Source organism: Pterocles gutturalis, unplaced genomic scaffold (genome assembly GCF_000699245.1).
Source record: "Pterocles gutturalis isolate BGI_N339 unplaced genomic scaffold, ASM69924v1 scaffold7432, whole genome shotgun sequence".
Taxonomy (NCBI): domain Eukaryota; kingdom Metazoa; phylum Chordata; class Aves; order Pterocliformes; family Pteroclidae; genus Pterocles; species Pterocles gutturalis.
Genome location: NW_010112622.1, coordinates 1 through 12,358, shown reverse-complemented (window position 1 = coordinate 12,358; position 12,358 = coordinate 1). Strand labels below are relative to the sequence as shown.

The following is a 12,358-nucleotide window of genomic DNA, read 5'->3' as shown; positions in this document are numbered from 1 at the left end:
GTTTGCCATTGGCTTCCACCCGACCCTCCCTGATCTTTCACTGTCCTAGAGGCAAGGTGAAATTGTGCTGGAATTATTGTTTTTAAGGTAATTTGATTTGAGTATTCGGAAATTGCATAGAGCTCTGTTGATAAAGCAAAGAACAAATTTTGTAACAGGCATGTTTTGGTTTGGAACCATAAAGAGAAGATTTGATGCTTACATACACTGTCATTTGAAAAATGAGTAATTCTCTCTTTTTTTTTTTTTTTTTTTTTTCAGTCCCTTGTAGGGAGCCTGGAAAAACCTTCAGTAGGGCTGCTAACACTGATGAGAGATCTTGTATGCCAAGGTATGAGTTTTTGAATGTTCTCAATATTTTTAAAATGAAATTGCTGACTGTGAAAAGTTGGGGAGATTTGAGAACTGAGAAGTGTGTAATGCATCGTTGAAAATAAAAAGTTGCCTGAATCTTCTTTCCTGTAGTGGGGAAAAGAAACCCTGAAGTTTCATGTTCTGTCTTTCCTGATGTCCTCTGCTAGTGTATAAAATACAAATCTATTACAGTCCGCAGTTTTTAAGGCTGAGTCAAGAATGTGTCTGCTCTGATTTTTATTTTTTTAAGTCTTTTGTTAGCATCTTACTTAATGGAGATTGTGTCATCAGTTATGGCCAATGTTTCAAGTTATGCAAAACCGTCAGACCACGTGCTCTTACCACTGAGCAGCACGTCTGCACCTCCAGTTACTCACAGCTCCATCAGTGTGTGGAGAGGGGAGGAGAAACTAATAAATACACACTGCCTTCTTCAGATGTTTGAAATTGTACCGGGGCGCTTGCGTTGCCCAGGCTGCACGTGGCATCTCAGGTTAGCGTGAAGTTCTGGCACCCGCTCTCTTTCAGTGCTGTTCGCTTCTTTATTTATGCTTCTCTCTCCCCACCACCCAAATTATACACTCCTTGACGAGCTGGTGAAGCGTTTGTAACAGGAGCAGCTGATTCTTGCATCAGGTTTGTCTCCTGGGGCCTCGGCCGCTCTCCCCGCAGCCGCTGCCTGGCGTCTTCCGCTGGCTGGGAAATACCCTGAAAGCTTTGCTGCGTCGTACCCCGGTTCAGCCACTCGCTTGCAACAGGGCGAAAGATGATCCGTGCGGCGAAGGGAGCGCGCAAGTGCCTGGGTGAATAGAGATGCCGGTGAGCGGGCGCTCGTGGTTCAGGTTACAGCTTCATCTGCGCTTGCATCCAGCTGCTGGTCCTTCTCGCACAGCCTCCTGCCGTCCTGCCTGCACTGCCTTTCATTTCTGTACGTTAAAACACATATCCTGCGTCTTTTCCTCACCTCTCCATCTGTTCCCGGGGTAGGGCCCTTCACTCTTCCTGCGGGAAGGAGCTGGGCATCTCGGGGCTGTGCTGTGACAGCCGAGTGTCTGTTTCTGCCACCTCCCAGGCAGGGCTGGTGACATGCTCCTGTTAAAGAAGAAAGAAGGGAAGAGGAAAAAAAATCTCTGAACCCTGCTAATGTATTGCTCTGTATTTAAAGTGGCTGGGGAGGGGGTGGTGGGTGGGCTGGAGAGGTGGATGCAGCGAGGAGGAGGGAGCCTGCCGCTCCGGGCAGCGATGGGTTGGTGAATATGAGACGTGCTCGGTCCGGTGCCTGCTGGCTGTGTGTGCATGGGGAACGGCAGCACCAGCAAGGAGACATGCCCAGCGTTTGCTTTTTTTTTTTGCAACACAGCATTCAGAACTAATGAGGCCGGTTCAACAGGATTTATGATAACACTAGAAGTTTGTTTTTTTTTTTTTTTTACACTTCTTAGTGATCATATTCTTTTCTTGAATCGAAAGAAACACTTAACCCCCATAATTTCATTCCATTTCGAAACGTAGCCGCTGCTTCACAGCACGCGACTCCACTCCCCAGAGCTCTGGATGGAAATGAATGCTGCTGCGTCTGGCTGTCGTTAGGTGGGCATGAGCACTTGCCAAGTGAACAGTTGGCCGGGACGCAGCGTAGTAATTTCTCGAGCACTCTGTCCGTGTTGTATAAACAGATAACATTAGCATACTTGTGAAAGAGCTACAAGATAATTAAGGCGTGTGGGGCTTACAGTAATAAGGCTCATGCATTTCAGGATCTTGGTTTCCTGTTGCACCTGAAAAAAAAAAAAATCAGCAAATGCTGTAGAGAAGAAATGAGAAGTTAGGCTTGTACTGCTCCCAGCTGAAACTTTCCCACAAGTATTTTTACTATAAATAAGAAGTGAAAGAGTTCACAGCTAAATTTAACCCTTAGCTTCATCGCTTTCTGGGTTTTCTTGGGTGGAACAGATTGTGGAACTGTAGGAAGATGAAGATAAACTAGATCAATAGGTTGCATTTACACTTCATAAAAAATGCACTGCCTTTTAATTTCTAAGGATTATCAAGGGGAAAGCATGGCTAATTGGATTTCCCCTCTCCTTCCCATCCAAAATAATGATTTTTGAAAAAAAGGAACTGAATGTTACTTCCTAGGGGAATTTTCAAGCAGAAGAGCTTACAGCTGCCAGAATTTTAACCAAAAATGTTGTCAGCGTACTGGGGTGCATAGCCATTGCTTGCTCTGCGTTCAGATACTCAGAGTTACCATTCCAGAAAGTCCCTTTCGGTTTGACTTAGTTTCACAATTTCTGTGAAGTTAAGCAACTACAGCTCATATAGGTTTCAAGAGTTGAAGAAAAACCGCACGAAGGAGTTAGAAACGATGGGCTGCCGGTGCTAGCTTCAGCTTTATTCCCTCTTTGAGACTCGGGCAGGGCTGCGGGGCTGCAGAGAGCTCGGCGCGGGTAAGCCAGCCCTGACTTGAAAATGAGCTTAAAGTCGTGCTAAAGCGGGCGCAGAATTTGTATGCCTCTCTCCAGCTGCACGTGGGGTTTTTTAAATCGTTGTTTAAAGCTGCACGTGTCACATTTAGACCATAAAACATGCTGTGGTTGAGGGGCGAGGGTTAGAAGGAGGATGTTTGGGCAAGGTCCCCAGTGCCTGTCCCCGGCAGCTCTGGCAGGGACGGGCTGTGGCTGGGCGGCAGCACGGGGGTTTCCTCTTGTCTCTGTGCGTTAGGGCTTTCCCTGGGGAATTTAAATGGTAGAGAAAACCCTGTCCCGATTCGATGATTATATAAACTCGAGACACTGATTGTCAGGCAATTGTCCACAGTTGCAAAGCTAAAAATACGATCCCTGTTCTTCGCAGAGTGCTGGTAACGGTAGTCGACAAGGGGATGCATTTCTCTATCAAACTACTGGGAATATACTTTTATTTTTAAAGCCATCCTCAAACTGTAGCCTGTGAACCCATAAATCCTGCGGCAACGTTAGTTTGAAATGCCTTTGAGAGATGCGGCGTGCCCAGCCTCATAGCGCTCGTGTTTCCGAAGCCTTACTTGGGAAGAAAGCGCTATCTTCCCGGGAAGGGGGATGGTTAGCTGCTGAGGTCATTGTTTGCCTGGGCTGGGTGATAGGGACAGCCCAGCCTGGCTCCTAATGTAAACAGAGTGTAAAATGTTTATCACCGCCTTTGTCATTTGCCTTATTTGTCAGGGAATCTCGGTGAGAATGAGAAGTTTTCTGGTGCTGCGTAGGGAGTGGAGGGAGTTGCAAGATTTCCATAAAAAGGCAGAGCCCTCGCTTGGGCGAGCGCGGAGATTCTGCCTTGGCAGCTGTGAGTTGGGCTTGACCTTTTCCAGAGAGAAAATACTGGCCTAAATCCTGCCCTGCTGGGGTGGGTGGGGGAGATCAACCTCTCTACGTGCATCTTCCTGATCTAGTTTGCTTGCCCGATACTCCGTGTTTGATGCTATCCAATGCTGAGAAAGCAGCAGCCAGGCAGCGGGAGCCCTGTGTTTGCACCACGGCGCGTTCATCCTCTTCCTCCCAGCCCTGGCAGCTGGCGGGTCTGGCGTTGGGCATCTCGTGTAAACCAGGGCTGTCAGAGCGGCCATCTCAACTGGAGTGCCCAGGTGGAAAAATAAAAACCGTAGCTGGGACTGAAGAGATTTTTGTTCTCAGGAGTGTTTGGAGAAGGGGAGGGGGTTGCTGCTTTTGGAAGACGGTGCCATCCATTTGTCTGTGCAGGTGTGCTTCTAACCCTTGGCTTTTTCCTGCTTTGCAGGTCGCCGCTCTTTGAACAGACCACACCATGCGTGAGTACAAGCTAGTGGTCCTTGGTTCAGGAGGTGTGGGGAAGTCCGCTTTGGTGAGTTTTGGGAAGCAGTTCTGACACTGATACATGAACTTCCCGCGTGGGTGTGATATTGTAAGTGACTGAATGTCTGTATCAGAGTATGAAATCCTCACCGACACTGGAGCAGGGAATGAAGCCTTGCTGTGGGTGGCAGCGGGTTCGCGATGGTTGCAGCCACGCAGCCTGTGTTTTCCATCCTGGACAGAGCCTGAACGAGCAGCCTGGACCGAGAACACAGGGCAGAAAGAGAAGTCACCTCCAGCATGTGCGGTGCAGAGGGATAAGCGGACTGATGACACTTTGCACTCCTTGAGTACTTGGGTTGTTTCTAGCAAGAGGTTTACACAGCAGAGTTGATAGTAAATCCCTGTAAGAGAGATTGCTGTCACCCGTTTATCACACATCAGTCAAGCAGCTGGCTCCAACAAGGAAGGTGAAGAACTGCTCAAGTGTAGAGTTATCTGAAACGAGGAACTGCGCCGTGTTCCTTCTCACAGGAGATAACACCTGACCAGCCCGTCGTGTCCTCGACGCTGCTTCTCACACTGTTCCTTCTTCTGCTGAAACCGGCTGCTGATAATCTTGGTGAATCAGACACAGAATCCAGATGAATGGGAGGAAAGATTATTAAATTATGTATCAAATTTGATGTGCTCTTTCAGAGATCCCACCCTCATCATTACGAGGTGTCAGTGTCAGGGTTTTTGATACACTGTTCTTCCACAGCAATTTAAGTCTCTGGGTTACTTTTACCAGCAGCATCCCCTTGGTTGAGTATCTTGCATTTGTAATGTAGTACTGGAAGACTCACTAGGTGAAATAGGGCACGTCTTGATACGCTGTACATGAAAATTATTCAGCATCTGACATACTTGAATTTCCATATTTGTGATGTGAAGCTTGAGTCAGCATCCATCACTGGGCTTTTTAAAAGCAGAGGTGCAAATTCTTCCTCTGGTAAACAGAAGTCAAATTCTTTTTGACAGACTGGTGCTAAGTAAGCATCTATTGTAATTCATATGCAACATTGATCCATTATGTTTATAACAGGACACAATAAGTGCCAATTAGCAGCTAAGAGTGAATAATATTTAGCTTTCCAGATGACTGTCTACTTATTTACAAGCCTTAGCAAGGAGAGGTTACAGGGTGGGATTTAAAATAATACCGAGGTCACTTTAAAATGTCTTTCTTTGAACTGTATAAGCTGAAAGGTCTAACAAAGAGCCTGGTGTTTGTTTTCAGTTCAGTGTTTTTACAGTGTGAGTGTAGATTACAATATGGTGTTGTTTCACTGCAAATCCTCCTCATTGTTTTAACTCTTCTGTGCCAGTGTGATGCTGATTCTGCCTTTCGGCAAGGAGGGCAGCATAGCAGAAAACCCTTCGCAGTTACTAAGGCACAGTGATTTTGCAACTTCTCTGTAAGTGTTTCCTGTGCAGTAGTTTTCTCCCCAATTCTGATGGGAGTGAAAAATCTTCTGGAGAGTCAAAGTTGAGACCAGAACCCCCAAACTAAGAGAAAGTGATAAAAGTCTTGGGTCCGTGAGGTTTGTCGGGTTCTTGCGCTGAAGGCTGGGTCACAGATGCGGTTCCCAGAATAGAGCAGTACAGATGCGACCAACTTCAGGGCTCAAGTGTTAGCCTCCTGGCAAACAGCAGCCTTCCTTGGACCCTCTTTGATTACCAGCTGTGCTAAGAATCCAAAAATATCATCTGTACCCTGCAGTTCTTCTGATAAAGATTTTGCTGAGATCTGTTGTCTGGAAGGTGGACTGGGACAGCTCTTCAGTGTGACAAGAAGAGATTGAAGAAGCAAATGCTTTGATCATCAGAGTGTAAAATAGGTTTATTTAGTGATACAGGAAGATTTTTAAATGAGGTAGAACTGGAAATCTTTTCTTGTATTAAAAGAAAGCAAACCATGAGGAACAGCTCAGTCTCCAGAATACAGAGAGATGCTCTGCCCGTGTCTGGCACGTGCCGCTCTGAGAGTTTGCAGGTGCTTGTCGGACGGATGTGAACCCTCTTGCAGAAAAATCTCAGCCTTCTGTCCAAACAGAATACAGCTTCTCAAAACTGGTGGAAACTTTGCAGAATTTGTATTAAAAACTTGTGGAAAGATGAGCTGGCGAAAGACAGTTGGTGTGCTTGTTGATTTTAAAGAGACAAAATTCAGTGCAGGGATCTTGGGGGCTTAGTTTTACAAACAGACACCACCTGGTTGTACAAACATCAACCAGACCTCCTGTGCTGCGTCACTGCGTTATTGTGGATTATTGTAGGTGAGAGGATGGGGATGCAGGGCGAAAAGGAACAGCAAGCTCTGCCTTCCGGAGGACAGGTGAAGCTGGGGGAGCCAGAGCACGCCCCGTCCAGAGATGGGCCACGGCCGAGTGGCAGCTTGATGGGAAGTGTTTCGAGTACATTTGCTTTGAATAATTATATAGGGGAAGAAAAACTTCCTCTTCGAAATGAATGATGTCTCCTTCTTTAATGGTTATAATACAAATTGGGTATCTGGAGACAGTCCAGATTGGAGTTGCTGCTCTGAAATAGGTCTGTGCTCTGGGCAGGGTGGCTCTGCTGGAACTCTGCTGCGATTGAACTGAAATGAGGATTTTCAGCAATGTACTTTTCCACAGTGTGCAGATTGCCAGTTCTTCTGATTAAATTTCAAGTCTTCCATATTTGGTGATTTTTATTCTTCTGAAGTCGCAGGCACTGAAGTAAAGGCATTTTTGAGGGTATCATCTTTTATGAAAGCACAAGCAAGCCGTTTATATTTCAAAAAAGTTTTGAAAACGTGCTTGAATTAAGTGGTTCTTAACAGAAACTCCACTAATTTTATTTTTAAAAAATCTAAAATTTGTATGTCTCTTTCTCTGCTCTGCACTACTGAATTTTAACAGCAGTGTTGAGTAGTTTTTGTGTTGTTACTTTTTTATAAAGTGCTTCTTAATAAACATTACTGGCCGTGCTCAGTTCACTTAATATTTTTTCTCCTTTCCTTTCTCTCCAGACTGTACAGTTCGTTCAGGGAATTTTTGTTGAAAAATATGACCCAACAATAGAAGATTCGTACAGAAAGGTAAAATAACATCATTTTTATTTCTTGCAAGTCTCAGAGAGCTTGCTTCTTTTTAATAATGCAACAAAAGCTTATCAAAACAAGAAAGGGTCTTTTCTGAGAAGATGTGACGGCTACATAAAACTGCACGCTTGTCCTTGATGCCTGGGGATGGGAACAGCTCAACCAGACCAGGGTCAGGCTGCTGCTCAGATCTTTTTGCTGTAATCTGACATATAATTATTAATTCAAACCAGAAAATTACCAACATTGGCCGTGTGTACGCTATCGGTGGAAGTTGTTACAGGGGGCATGTACACCGCTCATCACAGGAGGGGATGTGACTGCAGCATCACTATTGCATTTTGTTGATTTATTTTAGGAATGGCTGTTTTGCCATTCAGTTCAAACGTGTTCTGCTTGGCTTGAAGGCATATAAAATTCTTTACAGCTGTTTTGGATGCAGAATTGTAATTGCTGAGCAAAAGCCCTTGTCAGGATCCCTGACGCTGTCATTAGTAATTCCATCAACAGAGCTGCTTTCTTCGCTGGATTGATGTCAAGTAACCCATTGTTCCACAGATTAGCATACATGTTACCATAATTAAAGGCACCAAAACAGAAAACACCAACTTCAAACATTTGTGCCTGTGATGATTGAATGTAAATTGTGGTGTGAGTTCTGCTGTTAAATTTATTTGACTTTCCTGGAATTACCCTGGTGGGATCTGAGACATTTCTCAGTGAACAGAAGACTTGCTAAGCCTAAGTGTCAGGATCACTCAATATTTTGCTTTTTCTTTTCTTCCTTACTCCCTTCTTCCCCACCAGCAAAGAAAAAATGAAGTTTAAGGTCCTTTGATTAGTAAGAGTTGATTTTATCTCACTTCAGCTGAGATGTTTGCAATGAGCTGCTCATTTACGCCTTTATAACCAAGAGTCCTGGAGCACAAGTGAGCTGACCCGAGCCTGGCTCGGGGCGCAGTTAATCCTCTCCCATCAGTGCCTCTCAGCGCTGGGGAGGGCAGGTGGCTGCCTTGCTTTTAGAGGTCTTTGCTGCAGAAGTAAAAATTAAGCTGATATTCCCCTTGCCTGTCCCATTTCAGACTATCTAGTTCTGACGGCATTTGTCTCTTCCCTTTTTTCCCCAGCAAGTGGAAGTAGACTGTCAACAGTGTATGCTTGAAATCCTCGATACCGCAGGGACGGTGAGTGCAGTTCCTTTTTCTGATCGGTATGGGCTTCCTTTGATGAGAAGGAGGTGAGGTGAAGAGTAGAACTTACTCTAGTATAATAATCCTGCCCAAGCAAAAACAGTAGATCAGCTGCAATAATTCAATGTGAACAGTTTGGTTAAATAACCCTGAACCCAGCGAATGAGCCCTCTGCAGCCTGCCAGCAGCGGGGTGAAGCCCTCTCCCAGCCGGGGACGCACAGCGTGATGGATCCTGTACTGCTCGCCTCTCCTCTGCCATCCACCGCCCTCTCGCTGCCAACATCCTGATACGGGACAATTTCACACGTTAGTTTTGCAGCTGGCTGGAGTACACAGGTGGAAGCCACTTCCAGGCAGCGCACAGGGATCGCCTCCCATCACCCTGTGCAGGGAAGATTTGTACCTGTCCAGGAGTGTTCCTGCACACCGGCGGCAGCTCCCTGGCCCTGCCGTGCGCTGCTCCGGGACACCCACCTCGTCCTTTGGTCCCGCCAGCAGCTCCCATCGCTGGGTCGGTGTCCCTGCCCGCCGCGCCAAGCCCTGCCACCGAGCACACAGACCGTGGGGTGGCTGAGTGCCCGCCACAGGGGAGGACACGCTTCCTGAAAGTTTGCTTTATGTAGAAAGCTTTGGAAATGATCAGCAGCAACGCGGAGGCGTGGGGGCAGGAGTGCTGGTGCACGGGCGTGGACAAAGGCAGCTCTCACCTGGTGTGGGTTTTCCAGCCTGCTCTTGCATTGCACCCACCCTTGAAGCCATTTTCCTGCTAGAGACGATGGGTGCATAACGGCGTGCGCTCAGAGGTGGCCAGGCAGCGCCTTCCCACGTGGCCGTGCTCACAATAAATGCGGTGTGTGACACCTGGGCCTGATTCAGTATCGTGTTAGAGGAGAAATCAAACTTCCAGACCCTGGCTGTGGTCTGGGGAATTGGTTTGATGGTAGGCTCGTGCTTAACACCGTATCAGAAAATAAATGGAAGATCACTACAAAATACGTCAGCCAAATCTTAACACCTTGTACTATGGTTTGGGGCATACCACAGTCTGTCTGTGGTTATGTATAAAAATAGATATATGCTGCTCTTGATTTTTTTCCCATTTTTTTCAAGAAGCCTTTTTCTCTATTAGGGGGGAAATGGAAAGAGATGTGTTAATGCCTTTATTAAATTTGCATGCTTCAGTGGATCGCTGTAAGGGGTAAAAATGTAAATGCTGTATGGGACTGTATTCTCATCTCCTTTACAATAGAAGTATTCCTTCGTAAATCTTCATTATCTGCATTCACTAGCTAATTGCTTTTTAAAATATTTGATTACAGGAACAATTTACAGCAATGAGGGATCTCTATATGAAGAATGGTCAAGGGTTTGCACTAGTATATTCTATAACAGCACAGTCCACGTTTAACGACTTACAGGACCTGCGGGAACAGATTTTACGGGTTAAGGACACTGAAGATGTAAGTAGAATTTTTTTTTCTTTTGCAACTGGTTCAAATGTGTTTGCAAGTAAACATACAGGAATTTATGAGTAAAATTTTGTTCGAAGACTGTTTGCTGTATAGCAAAGTTTTGTGTTGAGGTAAGTTTCCTTAACATTGTTATCTGAGCTCCAACAGCTGGTAACGAGCATAGTGAGGTTTTCACAGGTGCTGGAGTGCTGACAGTCTTTGGACATGGTGGGAGTTGGTTGAAAAAACCTTTTTTTTTTCCTCCTTTTAACTTCTTTCCAGTATTTGCATTTTCTTCTTTCACTGTGCTTTGGCGGTACTTTATTTCCCTCAAAGTTAAGGAAAAATAATAGCTGAACTGGCGGATAACGCTGTTCTTAGCAGCTCTCCAGCTGCCTTACACTGGAGACTAACCTTGCTCTCCCAAACGGGGACCGGCATTGCTTTTCCCAAATGCAGGAAGTGGAAATGGAAGTACAAAGCCGTGACGTTTCCCAGAGGTCGGCTGTGAGGTCTCAGGGGTGCAGGAGCAGCGGTGGTGGACTCTGTGCCCTCTGAGCCGTGCGCATGCGTTCGGGTCAGCATCCGAGTGGATGAACTTGAACTGTAAATAGAAAGGACATGTGCAGCTTGTTGACCTGACTGTGCTTTGGAATTCAAGTGTCGTTAGTATTAATAGTCCTTTTTTGGAAAACTGTTTTGGAACGGAAAGGAGATCACACAGTTGTATGAATTAAATAATTGAAAGACTTTGGAAGAGGCTTAGCTAGTGCCGCGAGGTTGGGTTTGGTTGTTTCGGTTGTTTTTTTGTTTTTTAAACAGCATTCTGGTTGTTTAAATCCCTTTTTAAAATCAGGAAAAGTTACATTCACACGTTTTGCATTCAGTCCTGTTTGACAGAAGAAAACTGTTCACCCTGTTCCCAGTTCAGGCCCCAGCTCCTGTAACTGGAACAACCTGACGGGGTTTGTATTTCTAAACGTGTGGTGTAGGTGAGGGTGCTGATGGCTCCGTGTCCCGGTTACCTGGCTTTGAATGGCTTTGGTTCCCTCCTCAGTTTAACAAGCTGAACTTCTGTTTACGCCAGACTGATTGTCATGTAGGTAGGGATTACGCCTGCAGAAATCCCTGGTACCACGAGTCCATTAGGAGAGCCCAGCGCTCCGCTCGGCTGCTCTCGCTGGAGGGGAATTTGCACCGTAAGCTGGTCAAGTCCCTCGGACAATAGAGACTGTTGCTTTCGTTTTTACTTCAGTGATTGGATTTAACTATTAAAATGCATTTATTTATTTTATGTTAGGGGGGTGTTACTTGTTGAATCCAAGCTTTTTTGAACATTAAAGCCATGTTCTGCTGAGTTAGGAAAACGCACTCCTTCCTGTGTTCAGTTTCAGAGTGGGGCTTTTACAATCCCAATACATAAACCATTAAATTATGTATGTCTAACAAAGTTTAGATTCCAGTCTTCTATGTGAAATAGTAAATGATCAAAAGCCAGTTGTTCATCAAGCTCTGGTTTGAGCTCTGTGATAAACATTGACTGCCTTTTGAAATAACCTTACACAGAGTCTCATGTCTTTCAAACCCATACTGCTTACCCATCCCAGTATCACTGTTTTCCCTATTATTTCACATCTTAATAGACTTTATTTTTTTGCTGAGCATGTTCAAAACACATTTTCATGTTTTGGTATGAGAAGATGTCTCTTTAACTATCTAGAAAGCTGTAAAGAATGGGATTAAGCTGATATAGTCGTAAATATCCTGTTGGTCTCTGGTGTGAAATGAGCTGGTGTGGGTTTGCCTTATCTCTATTGGGACTTCAGGTTTCTGATGTAACAGGTAAAACTTATTTCTCACAAATAAAAATGTGATCATCTTCTAATCAGTATGGCTGTGAGTTTTAAATACAGAAATTACTCTTGAGCGTAGTTGAATAGGGAAAAGACTCCAAATATTAACATTGAAGTAGATTAGAAATGCACAGTGTGTTGTGAATTACCAAAGGAAGCGGATAATGATTTATTTTCCAGCTGGAGAGAACTCATTTTTCTGTTCAAAGAATCAAATGCTTCAGGAAATGGAGCGGGGTGCACACCCATTATCAGCAGTGCTTTAGGTTTTTTTTTCTGCTTTTACACAGCATAAGGGAAACAGGATGCTGTCGCTGCTGCGTGCCTGCGGAGCACTGCAGGGTGTCCTGCGGGCGGGCGCTTCAGAACCCCCCCAGCTCTGGCTGTGCCGGCCCCTGAGAGCTCTGAGGTGCAGGGGGGGGAAGCAATCTGCAAAATGATGTGTAGCCTGCGGTTCTGGGGTGTAGCAAGCCCTGAACTGTGTGTCTGTCTCCAGACTGGCTGTGGACACGTGGCAGGTGGGCTGGGTGCCCCGGCTGTGTGGGGTGGGCTGGGTGCCCCGGCTGTGC

The 12,358-nt window shown here is 45.6% G+C and overlaps 1 protein-coding gene across 1 annotated transcript; it reads left to right on the top strand.

The window, feature by feature from the left end:
- Positions 1 to 263: 263 nt before the first annotated feature.
- Positions 264 to 9,945, top strand: LOC104460010 (ras-related protein Rap-1A; the record flags this gene model as incomplete). Its single annotated transcript, XM_010074130.1, has 5 exons — positions 264 to 331; positions 4,129 to 4,212; positions 7,222 to 7,290; positions 8,421 to 8,477; positions 9,805 to 9,945. Coding segments are annotated over exons 2-5 (324 nt in total), but the record flags the coding sequence as incomplete, so codon positions are not given.
- Positions 9,946 to 12,358: the final 2,413 nt, after the last annotated feature.